Source organism: Leptosomus discolor, chromosome 22 (assembly GCF_034619465.1).
Source record: "Leptosomus discolor isolate bLepDis1 chromosome 22, bLepDis1.hap2, whole genome shotgun sequence".
NCBI classification, from domain to species: Eukaryota; Metazoa; Chordata; class Aves; order Leptosomiformes; family Leptosomidae; genus Leptosomus; species Leptosomus discolor.
The window spans coordinates 3,679,613-3,699,113 of NC_141412.1; the positions used below are offsets into that span (position 1 = coordinate 3,679,613).

General features: G+C 55.0%; 1 protein-coding gene across 1 annotated transcript in view; it reads left to right on the forward strand.

The window, feature by feature from the left end:
- SORL1 (sortilin related receptor 1) overlaps positions 1-19,501 on the forward strand; it is a 48,742-nt gene that overhangs the window by 23,080 nt on the left and 6,161 nt on the right. Inside the window, exons 16-38 of the mRNA XM_086476798.1 lie at positions 221-306; positions 2,042-2,214; positions 2,436-2,567; positions 3,088-3,179; positions 3,916-4,162; positions 4,653-4,791; positions 5,480-5,653; positions 5,832-5,945; positions 7,098-7,220; positions 7,896-8,015; positions 10,446-10,571; positions 10,766-10,873; positions 11,343-11,474; positions 11,733-11,864; positions 12,582-12,716; positions 13,098-13,253; positions 13,832-13,981; positions 14,403-14,531; positions 16,025-16,151; positions 16,656-16,825; positions 17,410-17,522; positions 17,882-17,986; positions 18,958-19,030. Coding sequence (XP_086332924.1) covers positions 221-306; positions 2,042-2,214; positions 2,436-2,567; positions 3,088-3,179; positions 3,916-4,162; positions 4,653-4,791; positions 5,480-5,653; positions 5,832-5,945; positions 7,098-7,220; positions 7,896-8,015; positions 10,446-10,571; positions 10,766-10,873; positions 11,343-11,474; positions 11,733-11,864; positions 12,582-12,716; positions 13,098-13,253; positions 13,832-13,981; positions 14,403-14,531; positions 16,025-16,151; positions 16,656-16,825; positions 17,410-17,522; positions 17,882-17,986; positions 18,958-19,030 — 3,056 coding nt within the window. The remainder of the gene's footprint in view (positions 1-220; positions 307-2,041; positions 2,215-2,435; positions 2,568-3,087; positions 3,180-3,915; positions 4,163-4,652; positions 4,792-5,479; positions 5,654-5,831; positions 5,946-7,097; positions 7,221-7,895; positions 8,016-10,445; positions 10,572-10,765; positions 10,874-11,342; positions 11,475-11,732; positions 11,865-12,581; positions 12,717-13,097; positions 13,254-13,831; positions 13,982-14,402; positions 14,532-16,024; positions 16,152-16,655; positions 16,826-17,409; positions 17,523-17,881; positions 17,987-18,957; positions 19,031-19,501) is intronic.

Genomic DNA, 19,501 nt, shown 5'->3' on the forward strand with positions numbered 1-19,501 from the left:
GGGAAGGGAATCCGATCTTCCCAATGCTGGGACTTAGGCTATTGGCGATCAAAAAAACCCCAACAACCACCAAACCCACCCACAAACGCCCCGTGAGCGACACTAAACGAATTACGTATTTGGACATACGTCTGATTTGAGACTAAGTACCGCTGCTTATTCTAGCTGCACGTGGTGGGGTGTTTCTGTGACATAACCCGTCTGGCTGTATATGTTGCAGCTACCGAAAGATCTCTGGGGACACTTGTACCGGTGGAGACATCGAGTCACGGCTCGAAGGGGAGCTGGTACCGTGCCCGCTAGCCGGTGAGTACTTGCGGGACCGCTTCGGGCGCAAGGGCTTCGTACCTAACACCTTTGGCCGATGCCTGAGGGACTATGCACAAACTCCATTCCCAGAGGGCTCTCACACAAAACCTATGACACGGGACCAGAAATGCCTCCGTCGCTTACCAATCCATCATCTCCCGTCCCCTCCGGGGCCCAGAGAGCTGCTGAGCGACCTGCTCTGGAGCAACTTCGGCCCCTGGTGCAAAGCCCTGTCTGCTCCTGAAGTCACAGGAGGCTGAGGCCCTCAGAGCAAGCTACAGACGGGAACCCTCTTATCCTCGTTGTGTACTCGCTGTAGCGGGCTGGAACCCACCCTGAAAGACAGGAGTTAGAGCCAAGATGCACCCATTCTGCAAAGACCCTCCGAAAGTTACCTCCCTGAGACAGGCCACCGTACGCAGTCGAACGATGGCCATTTGGGGCCACCACCGGCACAGAGGCTGACTTTTAGTCCTCGAGCCTCTGCCTGCCAGACTTCGCCTCCGTCCTCATTTTCTGCTTTCGAACGTACGCGGCGCCGAAACTCGTGAGGTCTCGTGCTCCTACGCTGCCAAAGTTCTTTGCATTCTGCTCCTTACAGCTTTAATTTAATCTGCCGTCACGAGCCGCGTGATTAGCATGCTGCTGCGCCGCAGCTCGAAAGCCAGCCCGAGACAGGGAAAAGGCTCACGTAAGGGACGGGGCTGCTGAGCCGGCAGGGTGAGCCCGGGGCCAGAGCTGAGCGGAGCCGTAGGGCGGCGGAGCAGTCAGCCTCGCTGGCGTGAGGTTCCCCTGCACCGTCCCAGAATTTTTCAGGGTGCGAAAGACATTCCAGGTGCAAAACGGCCCAGCGGGTGTCTGGGGAAGCGTTCTCTCTACTGGGATTCACGCCAACGCCGTGCTTAGTTTTCCTGCTCGTTCTGAGCCCGACAAGTTATTTGCCCCTCTGAGCCCTCTTGAGCTATTTGGAGAGCTGAGTTAGTCATGCTGAGAAGGGCCTTGCCAATTGAAAAATAAACCTGCAGTCCCCACCGGGCCAGGCTTTGAAGTGCCGTGTTCCCAGAGTATTTGCTGATCGTCTTCAGATACGTGTTGGCTTGCACCATGGTGACGCTTTCATGTACAGTATCCGTTTCGTATCTCCGTATAATCTCATTAGGGATGCAGAGCCAGAGTTACTTACTGACATTAGCTTTACTCATTAATAGCATTATTAGACTTTACCGGTAGCATGCTAACGCCCGGGAGACTTTGTCCCGGACCAGGATCCCATTACGCTGGATTTGATGCCATTTTGAAACAAAACCCACTCTGAGATACCTACTGCGGTGCCGGTGTCCCCTAGGACTCGCAGATTTACATCACTCCCACCTTTCTTACGAGACTTTTGAGGAACAGGAGATCTGTATTTTGTTTCTCGTTGGCGGCAGGCTAACGTGGGAAGGAAGGGGTCGCGACCGATTTGGCCGTCCTTACCTTCTCCTTCGGCCCCTGGAACAAACAACGGCCGCAGTGTGTTCCCGGGCACGAGTGCGGGCCGGAACCGCGTAAGGCTATTAGGGCGTTCTCATTCACCTAATCCCTCCGAGACAAAGGGCCTTTGGCTCCCTTGCGCTGAGGCGCTAAAACATGCGGTCACGGGTACGAAAAAATACCTGGTATTTTCTTTTTGCCCCTCGAGTAGCCTGAAACGTCCAGAGACGTCTAAACAAGGCCCTCCCTGTTCTTGCAGAGGAGAACGAGTTCATTCTCTACGCCACCCGCTACTCCATCCACCGCTACGACCTCGCCTCCGGCGTCAGCGAGGAGCTGCCCCTGGCCGGGCTGCGAGGGGCGGTCGCTCTGGACTTTGACTACGACCACAACTGCTTGTACTGGGCTGACGTGACTCTTGACATTATACAGGTGAGCCGGGGGGCAGAGAGGCCGCTGCCGTGCCGGCCGGCCGCCCGTGTCGTCGCTGCCTTGCGCCGAGGGCAAGGGTGGCATACACTCCTGAAATACAAATGTTTATCTTGGGTACTCCTCCTCTCTGAGCTGTCTGTTATGGCTTGCCTCGCGCGCCTGACCGCGCTCACCTTCAGGCTGCGGAAGTTCCTCACTTTTTATTCTGATTTTTTTGGCAGCGTCTTTGTCTCAACGGCAGCTCTGGGCAGGAAATAATCGTGAGCACTGGGCTGGAAACAGTGGAAGCTTTGGCCTTTGAACCTCTCAGCCAGTTGCTGTACTGGGTCAACGCTGGGATTCCCAAAATTGAGGTACAGCTATGCACGCCCGTGCTACAAAGAGGTGATAGTGTCAGTGCCTCTTTGAGAGGAGCCTGGGCCCCAGGTTGGCCGGTGTCCTGAAGTCTCATTGCCAGTGGGGCGTTACTGAACTCTGGCCACTTTATTGGACCTAAATGCAAACAGGGTACGATAGCTTTCAGCCCCGTGTACTTAAACCGAGGTCAGTTTGCGGGGCCACATTGTGCAGCAGAAACGCAAGGGGGGAGAAAAGCGCCGACATCCTTGCGCGGTACACGTGGCCGACATGGGGTACGGACCGAGCGCCGCGGCAGCCGGCTGCTCGCTCAGTCACGCAGAAACGTCATTAAATACACCGTTCTGTCCTCTTTTATCACCTGCCTCGCAGAAACTGCTCCCTGTGCCCACGACAGCTGTTTTAATAGGGAGCCGTAATTACCTGCCACGGCTTTCACGTCGCTTTACCCAGCGCAACTGCCCCCTGTATTGCCCACAGTGAACACAGCCCTCCTGTTTTTGGTTACGATTCCAGGTTGCCAATCCAGATGGAGACCTGCGACTCACCGTCCTCAATTCCTCGATACTTGAACGTCCCAGAGCCCTCGCTCTGGTTCCCCGAGACGGGTAAGAAAGCAAGCATCACAAGTAGTCAGGTCCCTTGCTATTCCCCAGCAGAACCGTGCCGGTACAGGCCCTCCTGCACCGCTGCGCTTGTAAGAGGTGAACACGAGGGAGGGCGCAGCAGGGACGGGAGCAGCGGTGGGCAGCGCGGCGCGATACAGCTCACAGTGCAGCCCCACGGAGCCCGCACCTGCCATCACGTGCCCAGCTAAGGTGCCAGCCTCCACGAAGCAGAGATCTCAAACCGGTTTTGTCTTTTCATCAAACTGCTGGTTTCCTACCCGTATATATCTACCAGTAAATAACTTCTCCTGCCCGTAAAACTGGTTTGGTCAGTGGGGAGAGCCGCAGCGATGCGTGAAGAAAGCGAGCCACGCTCCAAGTGAAGAGCCAAACGCCACTTAGGTCTTTCCGAGTACGGCTTTGCTGCGGGTGCTGCGCTGCAAACGTAGCAACGACAACCCTGAGCGGCCTTTAGCCGTGCGCGCTGATGCAAAGCAGTTCCACGCAAGGTAACCTACAGCTGCAGTCACACCACAGAACCTGCAGCTACATAAGCCTCTCTGCTGCTTGTAGCTCTGCCGGTGGCGTTCATTAGAATTGCAAAGAGCTCCCTTTCCAAAGGCATGTCTTGCAAGAGACATAGAATGTAAAGTATTCCAACCTCTGCTTCATACCCTGTTTCCTTTTGATGAGCTGTTTTATTATTCTTTCTTGTACCCTCTTTGCCTGCTGTCAGGTTGATGTTCTGGACGGACTGGGGAGACTCCAGAGCTGGCATTTACAGAAGCGACATGGACGGGTCGTCGGCCGGGTGCATCGTTTCGGAGGGCGTGCGGTGGCCGAATGGCATTTCTGTGGATGACCGCTGGATCTACTGGACTGAAGCCTATATGGACAGGATCGAGAGGGTCGATTTCAACGGGCTGCAGAGATCTGTGATCCTTGACAGCCTCCCTCACCCCTACGCTATTGCTGTATTTAAGGTATATGCGTACATACGCGACAGCTCGTTTCCCGTCGGCACGCGTTTCCGGAGCGTGCTTGCTCCGAGGTTGTCTGCGTACGAGGTGGGCGGCAGAGGAGTGTTGAGCGTGCTGCATCGGGAGAGTAGGAGCTGGGGTGCTGCTTGCTCTCTTTCTGCTCCCGGTACGTTCCCACAAAGCCCTGCAACGAGCGGGCAGGAGCAGTTGAAACCAGGCCCAGCATCCGAGAGACGTGCCGCTTTCCCAGGCGGCCGCACTGCGATACCGTCCCCAGACTGCGTGCTGCTCGGCAGATGCGACTGCCGCTTCCGTTCCTGCTCTAACCCCAGCTCGGGTCTTCCTCATCTTCCTCCCCTTGGGTTGGGGAAGCTTTGCACTCTCGATTGCCCCACGCATCCAGGCGGTTAGACTGGCTTAGCGCAGGTAACCGCTGACGAGCACAGCCCCGGCAGCACTGCTGCTCGCGCTAAGAGCCAAGCCTGTGTTTCAGAATGAAATCTACTGGAACGACTGGTCACAGCTGAGTATTTTCAGAGCGTCCAAAACCAGCGGTTCGAGAATGGAGATCTTAGTCGGCCGATTAAATGGGATCATGGATATGAAAATCTTTTACAGAGGGAAGACAACAGGTAATCACGTGAACGTGCAGATGGTCTTCCCTGCGTATTAGAGATGTGTTCGTCCCCAATTTCCACAGGGTCCCAGGCCACCCGCCCATCTCAGCTTCTGTTTCGTGAGCCTGAATATATCCCCATTCCTTCAGAGTGCGAGGCGCTCGGGCGTCATCGTAAGGAATGTGTTTCGCGAGCGGTGCACCCTGCTTTTGGCCTACCAGGAGAGACGCTCCCCATCAGGGAGAGAGTCCGTTGGGCAGCCCTCTGTGGTGGCACCTCATAGCTTCGGTCGCAGACCATGGCCTTTCCCGGCCAACTGCTGTAAGGGCTAAAAAACATACAGGCTCTCGGCACCGCACCAACTCTGTCCTCCACTTAGTCATCCGTCGGGGCTGCAATAAGGCAGCGGCGGCCCCTGCCTGATTAATGCGCTGCAGGGATTGGCTTCGTTTTCAGATGGGTATAAGGCCGTCAAAGGGCTTTGCCAGACAGCACCCTGCAAGAGACTCGGAGGTCCTTTCAGGCCCTCGATCTCCCTGGGGCAGATGGCTCTGTGCACTTCGAAGGCCAGCCTCAGCACTCGGGGCGGCAGAGCTGGCTCCTGACGGGGTCTGAACCCAAAGCCTGGGATGGCGGGTGAGACTGGGCTTCCCTCTGGCCCTCTGTCCTGACGATGTCCCCCTCCTCCCTGCCTTCGCACCAGGGGAGAACGCCTGCATCGCCAAGCCCTGCAGCCTGCTCTGCCTGCCCAAGTCGAACAACGGCAAGAGCTGCAAGTGCCCCGACGGGGTGTCCAGCACCGTGCTGCCCACGGGGGAGGTGAAGTGCGACTGTCCTCGCGGCTACATCATGAAGAACACCACTTGCATAAAGGAAGGTAAAAATCACACGTGGTTCTCGCTGCTGCTTTATGTTGAGAGGAGGCTTCTACCTTTGTGAAAAAGGTCGACATGACCTTTCCGCCGCCCTTTGGGCGCGGTGGAGTACGGCCTGTCTTCTGAAAGCGCGGCGTCATGCCTCACACCAGCTTGTTTTTGGTTTCCCTTTTGCACCAGAAAACACGTGTCTGCCTAACCAGTACAGATGCTTCAATGGGAACTGCATAAACAGCATTTGGCGGTGTGACAACGATAACGACTGTGGGGACATGAGCGATGAGAAGAACTGCCGTAAGTGTCCTGCGGTGGCATTCGCCCGTCCAAATTCAGATGGCTGCTGTGTCAGCATTGCACCTGAGCCGACGGCCTACACTCCCTTTGTAGTCAAGGAGAGGAAGAGGCATCTCCTCCTTCGGTGGATATCCAAAGCCCATCAGATGAGTTGCGTCCTGCAAGGGCCGCTATTTGCCCCTTGACAAGCTCAGGTGTAACTGTCTACCATTCAGTGAGACCGATGGCGGCTGGCACGCGAGGGCACGTGTTTCTCTCGCGCACTAATTGTCTTCTGAGGCTAATCGAGGGCACAGCCAACGCCAAGAAAAGGAGTGCAGATAGAAAGTGGCTGTCTGTCTGCGTCATGCTGACACGGGCCTCTTGTTGAGCTCATAAATCGCGTTCACCTCGATTTAAGACAGAGGTCACCTTTTCGAGTAAACCTGGGGACCACCAATACCTGCAGGAGGGGCAGATCTTCCGCCGCTTTCCATGGCTTTGCAGAGCCTCAAGGGTTTGGATGAGCGCACTGCGGAAAATGGGCCAGGTTTAAAGTTAGGAATCCATGGAGGACCAGGTGTTCCTGGAGAGGTGCCATTTGTGCCCGTTTTGTACCGATAAGGAGCTTATTTTCCTGCCAGCATGGAGGTATCAGTCAGCAAAGTCCAAATTTGAGTTCATTGCCTCGCTTCCTGTGAGGGAAAGCCTCTGTGGGTACCCATTCCTCAGCGGGGGCTCGCTGGGGGTCACCCGTTTGGCACAGGAATGCTGCCTTGGATAGCAACGCTGATGCCCAGCTTTTCTCCTCCTTTGGCTGCCCTGTCTCGTCCCACCACCTGTGGTTTCAGGGCCCCTTTGTGGGGAGCAGGCAGCTGTACGGCCTCGGCTTTCTTGCTCTCTGGCTTGCGAGCAGACATGACGTTGACAGGACCTTTGGTCCTGATCCCCAGGCAGACAGCTAACCCCTCTTTGCTGTGCTTTTGGCAGGGTGCCTAATAATGACATTACAATACACTAACTCAGACCGCACGGAGCAAAGCTCGCAGGGTGCTGTCCCTTTCCCTTGGCTTCCCTGCACCGAGTACTGTACACACACTCAGGTAGCAGAAACCGTTTTCCATCCACCACCTTAACCGCTTCTCCTCCTCCTGTCCCTCCTCGCTGCGTTAGCCACCACCGTGTGTGACGCCGACACCCAGTTCCGCTGCCAGGGCTCGGGGACTTGCATCCCACTGTCCTACAAATGTGACCTGGAGGACGACTGCGGGGATAACAGCGATGAAAGTCACTGTGGTGAGTGCCCTCCCTCAAACCTCCTTGCCTGTCCCCATGCAAGGGCAGAACGCCCTGCAGTGTTCTGGGGCAGGGCGCTACTTGTAGACACCGTAGGGCAAGGCAGTGCTTCGTCAGATCCCCGTTTGTCCCGGCTAGCAGCCGCCTCCTCCCGTCATTTACTGGGTGCTGGGAAATGAGGGACAGGCGAAGAGAGCGAGGCCGCGCGCCGGTTCTCCCCATCGCTGTGGTCCGGCAGGGAGACTTCTGGGCCGTGATTGTCCAGCTCGCCCGCTCTGCTCCTTGGGTACTCCTGTGACCCAAAGCCAAATATTTGTGGGAGATTACAAGCTGACCTTGGGTGGCTGCCCAGCAAGCGCACGGGAAGTGTGGGTTGCTCAGTGGTGCCGTGTTTGTGGCCATCCTCCTCCAGCTTAGCCATTTGGAGAGGTGGGGCATCGAATTGAAGGAGAGAAGAGGCTGGTGAACAGCAAGGCGGTAGTTCTTGGTTGTTCGCGGCTAGGGACAAGGCAGGAAAACAAGCTTTCGAGACAAGACTGCTTCGCAGGGCTGTCTAGTCTGTCGCCTCTGGGATACCAGCCTCCTCTCCTCAGTTAACAGCCCGCGCGAAGCTTTCCTCCTCCTCTCCTCTCCTCTGGCCCCGACGACATCTGAACTGTGCGTGCTTGTTCGCAGAGGCTCACCAGTGTCGAAACGATGAATTCAGCTGCAGCTCGGGGATGTGCATTCGTCTCTCCTGGATGTGTGATGGTGATAACGACTGCAGGGACTGGTCCGATGAAGTGAACTGCACCGGTAAGCACTTCGATGTGATCGATACTCTTCTGCTGCAAATACTCATTACTTTCAGCCTGAGGTGCCTTAAAACATCGGCCCACTTCTTGCGCCTCTGTTCCCTGCTTGTTAGCTGAGCCACCCAACAGGACATCCAGGCAGCCCGCAGCTGCACTCGGGGTGATGTAATGCTCCGAAAGCAAAGGGTTTCTTTCCTCCAGTGCCTCCAATAGGCCTTAGGGCTCGCTATAAATTTGCTGACAGCCTCACAATGCTCACACAGCGATCCAGCTTTGCTTTCTACCTGCAAGGTTGCACTGACAGGCGTGCCTCGCTGCGGTGGCTACAGGGCCGTCCGCCTTCTGCATACCAGCTGGCGGGGGCCGTGCCTTTGAACCTCCATTGAACAGGGAAGGGGTTCTCTCGCTGCCGGACAGTCAAAGGATACTTCTGCGCAAAAAGGGCTCCCCCGTTGCACAGAGGCCGCAGACAGGCCAGCGTGCGCCAATCGCATTTCCCAGCTTGAACTCTGATCCTTTTCTTGCCATTGAATATGTTGCAGAAAACGGGCATGTTCTTTGCAGCTTCTCGACCATCAGTTGATCTGAAGGAGAGGCCGATTTAGTTTGGGAGGTGGCTCCTCTTCTAGCAGCCTCACTTTGCTCCATGGGTCTGAAAATCTAAAGAGCGTGGCAGGAGTATGGAGTCGCACGTGGAAGATCCGCTCTTATTTCACTTACAACTCATATCGATGCAGCCTGGTTGCCAGAAATAGTATCGTTTCTAGTTTACACCTCTCGTGCAGCAAGCCCTACACCCGTGAGCCTCGCTCCCTGTTCGCAGTTGAAAGTCACTACGCTCACCTATCCTCAGCACCGCAGCGTTAAACCCATGTCCCTCGTCGGCCTCCTGAAGTTAACTGCCAGTTAGAGCCTTTTTCTCATTAGAACTGACCACAGATAACAATGTGTTGGTCTTTTCCGTTACAAACAAAAAGCCCCAAAACCCACCGAGCCATGAGAGTTCCGAGTCCATCAGCAAAAGGCGTAAGCTCGTACTTGTAAAGCAACACAGGATATTTCAGGGTTAAAGCAGTGGTTTCCAGGCCACATGGCTGAGATCAGCCCGTCAGAGCAGACGGGCTGATGGGGCCGGGGAAGCCCTGAGGGGGGCCACAAGAGCCCCTGAGGTTACCACCAGCAGCTCTGCTCTGGCTGCAGCCCCGGAGCCATCGGGACAGACAGCGGGGCTAGCTGCTGTCGTGGGGCTCTGGCACGAGGATCTAGGAGATCCCTTTCAGGTCTCCGAGCTCCTGTGTGCTCACCCCCCGTGGCATTTGCCGTGCGTCGAGCATAGGGGGTTTATAACGGGGCGCTGGGGATCCCGGTCGTTAGTATTCCGAGCGCGTGGCTATATGAGAAGCTTTAATTTATATTGGTATCACTTATCTCTCTTATGAGTTTCTCCAGGGAGAATTACCACAGGAAAGAAACCTACTTCAAAAAGCGTTTCGGGTTTGTAAAGCCTAAAGTTGGAATTATCAAGAGGATCACAATTATTTGAGAAACATTTCATCTGACTTCACCAGATGCAATTATTGCTCTTATCTTAAATAATTACATTTCATGCCAAAAACCTAATAGAATATTACTGCCACAAGATTGTAGTATTTTTAAATATCTGCAAGTGCGTGTCACTCGCTAACCGAAAATTCAGTAGCGTGCCTTTTACTTCAGTTGAACACAGCTTCTCTTCTCTGTAACGAGCGCTCTCCTGGTTGAAGAGCGGTATTTGTCTCTAAAGTGACAACATAGACTAGGCTTCAACTAAGATACCCTACAGGCAGATATTTTCATGACAGGAGCCTAAGGAAAGCCAAGGCCCCGCTCCTGGGGAAACCCAGGGAGATTTGTGTTTCTAATTTGCTTTGGCAACACAGAAAATCCTCACCTGCCTTAATTAAAGGCTGTCTCAGAGCCTGTCCTCCCCTGAGCAGGGGACCCTGCCGCGCTCTGCCAAGGCTTGCTTGCTCGCTGGGATGTTTCTTGCCATCTCTGGCAAGATGCCACCCTGTCGCCTTTGCCCACACACACGCCAAAGACCAAGATCAAAGGGAACGAGGCTCCTGGCTTTGGGAGGGCTCGCTAGCCTCCGAAAGCTACACCTGAGGCCCAGCAGGCTTGTAAGCAAGCACGGCACAGAGAGGAAAAGACCATGGCGTGACTCAGGGAGAACTTGGACTCCTGGCAGATTCTTGCCTGGGGCCCATGGGGTGGTCGCTTGTGCTGTGGAGCCGCACTTAGCGGTGGGACCCGCCACGGCGCGAAGCCCTGGCGCAGGTGAAGGGCGCAGGGGCGCGTGGCGGCGGGGCCCGACTCGACGCGTGCTGCGGCTCAGCGGGGAGGCGGCGGCAGCCCACGCTCAGGCGGTGCCCCCCGGCTCTGGTTTCAGCAGTATATCACACCTGCGAGGCCTCCAGCTTCCAGTGCCAGAACGGCCACTGCATCCCGCAGCGCTGGGCCTGCGACGGCGACGCCGACTGCCAGGATGGCTCCGACGAAGACCCCGCCAACTGCGGTAACGTGCGGAGGAGGCTCTGCCGTGGGGCGGGAGGGTTTTCTACAAACTCCCCGAGATAAACCTGCGCCACACTCGGGGGGACGATTCCCATCCCTCCAAAACGAGGCAGCCGCGGGGACAAGGCAGCTGGGGCTGTGCCCTGGCTTTCTGTAGGTAGCTGAACACAACATCCACCCAATTCTGATTTTCAGAAAAAAAGTGCAACGGCTTCCAGTGCCCGAACGGCACGTGCATCCCAACCAGCAAACACTGCGACGGCATCAACGACTGCTCCGATGCCTCGGACGAGCAGCACTGCGGTGAGTGCCGGGGCCGTGGGGAGCTCGTGGGGCCCGGCAGCGAGGGCTGACAGCCTTCACGGTCTGCCAAAGCCCGTCTCGCTGGGAGAAAAGCCCTGGTGAGATAATGGGAAAGCCTGAGTTAGCATTCACGAGCGCCCTGGGAAATCGGCCGGTCTGCGAGCGTCAGCAAAAGGCGCAGTAGGCGGGGATGTGACGGGTAGGGAGGACATGCTGCCAAGAGCTGTATTCAGAGAAGTTCCCAAACCCTTCCTGACTCCTGTGCCGACCTGCTTGCACCCCGGTGCGTTAGCGGGCGAGGGCAGTCTGTGCAGAGACAGGGCTCGAGTGATGTGTCTTGGAAACTTTCTGCAGCTCCTGAAATCTGGCCGCTGCGCTCAGGCCTACGCAGATCACGGCGGGTGGCATTCCTGCTGCCAAGGACAGCAGAGGTGCCATCCCCTCCCCTCCTGACCTCCCGTTTCTCCAGAACCCCTGTGCACCCGCTACATGGATTTCGTGTGCAAGAACCGTCAGCAGTGCTTGTTCCACTCCATGGTGTGCGATGGCATCATCCAGTGTCGAGACGGATCAGATGAGGATGCCAACTATGCTGGCTGCTGTAAGCACGATATTGTGCATCTTTGCAAAAGGAGGGTTGGGCAGAGAATGAAACCAGAGGCATGGAGAGGAGAATGTATTCCTCAGGGTACCAGAAGGCTGCCAGATCTCCTAGGAGGTGTCTCTGGACTGTAATGCTCTGCATATAAATCCACGATTGCCTCTGAGCTTGCTGCTTCCTTCTTCCTCAATGATGAGCTTTCCTCAGGCCCTCAGTCTTTACGCTAAACCTCCAATGTCTCTCTGTGCTGGCCTGCAGCCCAGGATCCTGAGTTCCACCGGACCTGTGACCAGTTCAGCTTCCAGTGCCAGAACGGGGTGTGCATCAGCCTGGTGTGGAAGTGCGATGGGATGGATGACTGTGGCGATTACTCTGACGAAGCAAACTGCGGTGAGCGGTACCTCAGGGTCTCTTGTCGCCATACCTCCTGCCTCCTTTGAATTTCGGGCGCACAGAGCACTGGCTTTTTCACGTTTTACGTACGTGCTCGTGTATGTACATATACGCGTGTGCAGCGTTCCACTTGCACGTCGCAGACTGTCTTACAAGGACATCGATACCATTTTCCTCATATTGCAGGCAGGTAAACTGAAGCACAATGAAAAATGCAATACGGCTGCCACATCCTGTGCTTGACTAAGTATGCTGTGACCATATTTACTCGACAGATTCCCAGCCCAAAGCAGACAGGCAGTTTTCAGCCAAACTCAATATTTACCGCCGTTCCCCGGGTAGCTGTAGGAGCCGTACCCAGCCGGACGAAGCAGCCGCGTCTTCATTCCAGAGTTGCGGGGTTTGCTTCTCCATTTCTGCCATCCTCTGTCTGATTTTTGCAGTCAGCTCTGGTTCTGAGATCGTAGGTGGTGCCCGGCCATGAGGCACCCAGCGCACAGACATAATAGTGGAGGCCACAGGCTAGCGAGGGCTGTGAGGAATAGGAATGCTGGAGATGAAGAGAAAGGCCCCTGCCCGTGCTGCTCACGCAAACAGATAGGGTCGTGGTCTCTGGGCCAGCCGTAGCCCGGCCTCAGACGCTCCCACACGTCACCTGGGCTGATGACCGCTGAGAGCACGCTGGGCCTCATAGGACTCTCCTTTCGTTGTCAGAAAACCCAACAGAGGCCCCGAACTGCTCCCGGTACTACCAGTTCCAGTGCGGGAACGGGCACTGCATCCCCAACCGGTGGAAGTGCGACGAGGAGAACGACTGCGGGGACTGGTCCGATGAGAAGGACTGCGAGGGTAAGGGCACGTGGCGCTCTGCTCCGCTCGTGGGAGCCCCGGCCGAGGCTGGGCTGCGGCACGCTGAAGGACCGCTGTCGGCATCGGCTGCCTTCCCGCAGGGCTGCTCGGGACAGCCTGTGCCAGCCCCCGTGGCTCTCAAAATCTCCCATGAGCAGGCTGTGTGTGCACTCCCATGCCTCCTTTTACTCCCTGTTTTTGGCAATCCCGATTAGGAGCTGTGCAGATACCATGCAGATGACAATATTGGTCTTGTAATGCCTTGCCTGCTCCCACTTCCCTCTGCTGACAGTGGCTTTCAGTCTGCGGGAAACGGGCACAGCTTACAGCCGGTACGCAGAAGCAGGCCTCTCAGATCGGCTCCGAATGGTGTATTTTTAGGTTCTCCAGTTCACCCCGTTACTACATCGATCCCACCGACGTGTCTACCGAATCACTTCCGTTGCAACAGCGGCGCCTGCATCGTGAACAGCTGGGTCTGCGACGGCTACAAGGACTGCACCGACGGCTCCGACGAGGAAGCCTGCCCCACTTCACGTAAGCTTTTCTCTTCCTCGCCCCTTCCTTTTCCTGTAGGTTCCCATCTGCAAGGACTGTTGGCCTTTCCATCTGAGAGCCTTGCCAGATAACAGGGCTACGTCACACTGCGGTGTACAAGCTCACCGTCTCCTCTCTCCCTGGGGTCAGAGCTCCTGCCACCAGCTGAGACGCTGCTCCAGCTCTGCGTGCGGCGTGATTTAGTGCTGCCGCAGGTTCCCGCTCAAATGTCATGCCTTAGACTCTGTGTGAGATCACAGAGAGCAGGGCTGCAGGGTGAGTGTCCCAGCTCATACCTCCGCTGAAGGTAAAAGAGGGTTGCTTTTTTCCCTGCTGCGGTCCTTGCTAGGACCTGCTGAGCTCTGAGCCGGTGGAGGACATCCCCTGCTTTTCCAGCCCTCTGCAGTCAGGAGAGAGGATGGTTTAGGCGTCGTTCCAGCAGAAGCCATCTCTCTGCTAGATGGGAAGAGATTGCCATCTAGTGGAGTCGGGACCTGGGGACGGGGTTTTGGTCCCTCCTGGTGGCAGCGCAGCCTAGCCCTGCCTCGAGTGGTTTCCTCACTCGCTGCTGTGTGCAGGACCCAACGCGACGGCCACCTCCCCGGCGCTCCCGGGACGCTGCAGCAGGTTCGAGTTCGAGTGCCAGCAGCTGCACAAGTGCATCCCCAACTGGAAGCGGTGCGACGGCCTGCGGGACTGCCAGGATGGCACGGACGAGAAGAACTGCCGTAAGTGCGGGGAGGGGAGAGCGTCTCGCCTGCCTCTGCCCCTTGGGAAGCTCTTTGTGAGGACGGGGGAGCCACCGAGGAGTTTCATTGCTTGTGAAATCCTTGCAATAAATCATAGATTCATAGCACAGTAACATTATAGGCAAAAAGGAATAAACAGCCCAAACAACCTTCGCCATTCCCATTAGAAGTCCAGTTGTTTCCCGTGGGATATGCTCCAGGTTCTTCTGATGCCACCCTGCCAGAAGGTGCAGCCAGAATGAGATAGCCCTATGACTGACACTCTGCCTGAGCTCCATCCCTGACATGCAGGCGCCCAGCATCGTGCCTGCTTCTGAGGCAGCAGCAGCCCTGCAAACAGCCCCGTGCTGGTGAGGGAACTTCCGTGCCTTGAGTCCTGACACCGTTCTGCCTCTTTCAGCTACTCACAGCACCCTGTTGTGCCCTAATGGTTATAAATGCGAGGATGGAGAGGCCTGCATTATGGTGACAGAGCGGTGTGATGGATATCTGGACTGTTCAGACAGCAGCGATGAAAGTAACTGTACCGGTAAGCGGCAGCCCTCGTCCGTTTCTCACGCCCCGCTCTGTGTTAGTACGCAGAGGTGCGCTCCTGGACACGTGGCCTTTCATTCACAACACCCTGGACGTATGTGCCTCTGTTCAGCTGTCCAGGCTGCCTCCTCGCCCATTTATAACCGGCTGGGACAAACTTCCCGGACAGCTTCTACACTGGCAATTGGTTTACCAATAGCCTCAGACACAGAAAAACGGCTTTAGGATGGGTAGGAGCAAAGCTGTCTTATTTCATATGGCCCACAGGTGAAGCAATAGTGTCCCGCTCCGTCCTCCTTTGCAAGGTGACCCTGGGAGCCATGGCACATGCCCTGCTGCCGTCCCTGGTCCTCCCACGCCAGCCTTTGGTGGCCCCGCGGAGGCAGGCGGGACGCCCGCGGCAGCCCGCCCTGGGCAGATAACAGCGATCAATCGCTGTCTCTGGCCAGCCATGACATTCAGCCGCTTTCCTACTGAACTGCTTGGGGGTTTGCGCATCCCTCAGGTTTCAGTTCTTTAATTAAATATTGATTGGGAAAGGCTAGCAGGTTCAGGGGAGGGGGAAGGAGCTGCCGAGATTCATGGCTCGGCCGCTACGCCAAAATAAAACCACCTCTTTTCGTTTGGAGAGCTTGCCTGGCCGTCCCTGTCCGTGGACCCGCACGCCTTCCGGGTTTCATTTCCAGTTGGTTAGCGACAGCGAAGCGGCAGCAGTTTGGCTCTGCTCGCTTTCTGTACAGCATTGGGAATGAAGCTGAGCACCCAAGTGGAGCCAGGCCACGGCGCATGGATGCTGGCTCCAACGCGTGGTCCCCAGAAGGAGAGAGCGGGGAATGGCCTAGCAGGAGCAGGGCATGGATTTGGCCCACTTCAGATAAGCACCTCCAGTCCCCACCGCTGCCAGTGCGGGATTTCACAGTGTAATTATCCCCTACATGCCCTTCCCAAGGTCAGGCGTCAAGGCAATCCCCAGACTACTGCCTTATTTACCGGCCTTCGCTTGGGTCCTTCGGCTGAATGGCAGACGCGATAAGGAAGACCACGCAAAAAAGGCCCTGGATAGCTTACAGCGACAGCACAGATTCATCGCACGAGTATAAGCACTCATCCACTTCCAGAATTAGGTTGAAGAGTATTTCATCAACTGCCATGCTTTATCTCTCCTTAGGGCAAAGGGGATGCTTGCATGATGCAGCATAAATTCATCCAAGACATTTTGGGGAGAACTGAGAGCACGAGGAATATGTTCCTGCTCTGAACAGCCCTCTGATAAGCCTGCTCTTCTCCATATATGAGAGATGATATGCCCACCTAGATAAGGCCCACCTAGATTCCACGTCTCATTTGAATGGTGCAGATACTCCCTTCAGTCATACTGCTGTTCCTACCTCCACACGTTGTTTGTGCTATGAACATCGTTCCTGTTTCTGGTCTCGGCGAAGGGGTCATTTCCCTCCGATAGACTAACTTTTCCCGTTACCCGCTTAGATGACACAATCGTGTACAAAGTCCAGAACCTCCAGTGGACGGCCGATTTCTCCGGCGATGTCACTCTGACGTGGGCTCGGCCTAAAAGAATGTCCTCGACCTCCTGTGTCTACAACGTCTACTACAGGTACACCCCATATAGTACTGCATGACCCGTTGCTATTCGTATCAAGTACAGGCTAGGAGAAGCACGAGCAAAGTACCGTACGGAGTCAGGCCTGAAAGACCAAGAGCTACGCAATCTAGATCTGCTTGGAAAATCTTCTAGTACTCGATTGCAAAGGAGACCCAAAACAGGCGTTACTAGAGGGCGTTTGCGAAAAGCTGTATTAGTTTCCTCAGACAGTATCGTGGGAGTTTTTTCCCACTCGGGTCTTGTCTTTGTGGGACCGCTACTAAGAACCAAGTCAAGAACTTAGAGTACAGCAGTTATAGAAAACCTCAGAGAACGGTGCTTATAAGTCACTAGGCTGTGTTTAGTTCAGGCTTTCAAAGAGCATCTTTTCAAGGCTGTAGTGTGGCGTTACTGAAACAAAAAACTTGGCAGTAAGCTCTTAGCATACCGATAGACGGTTTCACCCTCTGTTACTAAGCACTGTCCTGACCCGAGCGGTGCGACTCTCTCGTGCAGGATGGTCGGTGAAAGCATTTGGAAGATTTTGGAAACCCACAGCAACAAAACCAACGGTGTTTTGAAAGTCCTCAAGCCTGACTGTACCTATCAGGTGAAAGTCCAAGTGCAGTGTCTCAGCCGAGTCTACAACACCAACGACTTCATCACCCTCCGGACACCTGAAGGATGTAAGCAGACCTCCACGGTCGTATCGATGACCTGACACGTTCCGCTTTGGCTGAGAAAGTAGATACTGCGGAGGTTTCCCCGTTACGAACAAAAGGAGCCTTTCCACAGGCGTGGGGATTGCGCCGGCCTGGGAAAAAGGGCTGTGGGTTCCCTGCCTAGAGTCGGTCCTGTGCCGAGTCACCAGCTGGCCCTCTTTCTTCCCCATGACTTAATGGTTTAGTGTCACTGGGAAGTTCATCTTCCTTAGGGTGCAGGGAGGACCCCGTGGGACTGTTCAGTAGCGCACGCAAGGAGTGAGATCTTTCTAGCTGCAGAGTGAAGGTCAGGTCAAGGCAGGGATGCAAAATACAGCTAAGAGCTTAATGAAATCCTAGCTTCACCACAGTTACGAAAAAGCCTTCATTGCTCCAGAGGGCTGTGAAAGGGGCTGGGAGCGCAAGCGCAGGGGTAAGCCATCTCCCATGCGCCGGGACTGCTTGGCCAGTCCCCCGCTGTCCCAGCCTTTCAGGGAGGCCCCGCTTCGCCCTGCACGATCTGGACACACAACTGCGACTGTCACCAACGCCTCTGTTTCTCTCCCTAGTACCAGATGCTCCCTTTAACCTTCAGCTGTCCCTGAACAAAGAAGCTGAAGGGGTGGTGACGGGCTGCTGGAGTCCCCCGGTGAACGCCCACGGCCTCATACGGGAATTCATCGTGAGTCCGGCCGCCCGGCGGGGCCGAGTCCAGATCGGCGGTGGGGCGGGGAAGGCTGCTGAAGGCTAGCAGCAGCGTGGGCTGGGCTGGCCTGTCTGAAGACAGCTGTCTCTGCAGAGCGGGGCGGGCCAGGAATAGGGCATTCTGTAGAGGAAATCTGCCGAGAGCATCGGGCAACTCGGCAGAAGAAATGCTGTGGGGCTGAAGGTAGCGACACAGCCCTCAAATTCTTCATTTCATTTTTGGCTCCCTTTCTAAGGTTTCGTAATTCTTTCTAGCAACTTTTTGACACAGAGGGACCTGTCACCCTGCAGTATCGTTGCCTGTGGAGCCTTCATCCCTTGTTTTGGTGCTCCTAGGTGGAATACAGCAAGAGCGGATCCAAGGAGTGGTCATCCCTTAGAACCACCAAGAACTACACTGAGATCAAGAACTTACAGGTCAACACGTTATACACTGTTCGAGTGAGTATTTTCAAAGATGGACCTACGCATGCTCTCGTTACTTTTCAGTAAATGGTCTAAGTCCTGCACAGTCAAGTACTTGCTGAAAAAGTATGTTGGTCAATTCCTGCCCTTTACTGTCAGCCCTCAATGGGGGCTCGGCATTTGTGCTGCTAACGTATATAGTTTCAGGGCCTGATTTCAGGCCCTCGATTTACTCCCTCTCCCAGAAGGCCCGGCTGTATTGCGAAATCTGCGCCACTAATTGCCCATTCCAATGTCTCTGCAATTGCACTGGATCTGGGCCAGAGATAAATTTGGTCCCTACCGTATCACTGGGAAAAGAGGTGGATCCTCCTGTGGGGACTGCATGCACATGGCAGAGGCTGGGTAATTACAGACAGAAGTAATAAGAATAGGAAATGACAGTCTGCACAGTGAGCCCTACGAAATGTATACCCTGCCGTTGTCCACCCTCTGTGCTGAATCGGCGTGAGTTCTTGGGGGAGTTCACTGGGAGGTGGGATAAATGCCCCCCACCCCCCATGAATCACTGTTATTCTCACAGTCGGTTAGAGCAAGTCTTTCCTTCCGTGGCATTCCTTCCCGTACTAGTCTGTTCCCAAATAAATCTTTGGAAACGTGTTCAGCGCTCGCACGGACTGTACCGGCATGGTTCTTACCTACGCTACGGCCGATAGGGTCCAAAGCTCCTTATCTTGATGGCCTCCTCATAAAGATCTCATAAGAGAACAGTTATCTGCTAAGAGGATGCACCTCCCTCCTCTTAGATTCCTTTAATTGACTTTGTATGCTTTATCTCTGTAATAAGCGTTTTATTGCCAAGTAATTAAGCTATTGTTTGCTTCAAAGTCCTTTTCCCGTGAGCTCTGCCACATCCGTAACCTTGCTTTAACCTCATTCTCTGTTTGCATTATGCAACGTTGGCAACGTACATTTGTTCCTATTAACTAACCCTCTTATTTGAAAAGGTTGCTGCGGTAACTAGTCGAGGAGTGGGAAATTGGAGTGATTCCAAATCCATAACCACCATAAAAGGCAAAGGTAAATGTTGTTTCAGTCAACTCGGACCTCGTAACAAAAAAGCAGAATGTAAGCCTGATCTGTTAGCACCGGCATGCATAACCACCTCCTTGTCCTTTCTGCTTCCCTGTTGAGCATTTTACGCTATTTAACAACCTTGCTGTACCATTTTGCTTACCTTGAGCTGCCTCAAAGTTCAGTGGCAAGTCTGAACGGGTGGCTGACTCTTCCTCTGAACTCTGGCACGTAGGATAGGTGTCTTGCCCTGGAAGTGGGCGATAAGCCTGTCCAGAAGGTGCCCCTCTTTCCTAGGCTGCAGATGGATTTCCTCTAACTTGTGTAGGCTAGATCCCACCTTCCGATAAGCTGGACACATTACCGCTAACTCTTTCGCTGTCACTGGCCGAAAGGATGCTTGCTCATTCTTCTCCCTCTAAGGTTATGATTACGCTGGTTTCTGCATCTCACGTAAGTTAGACCACCAGAAGACCA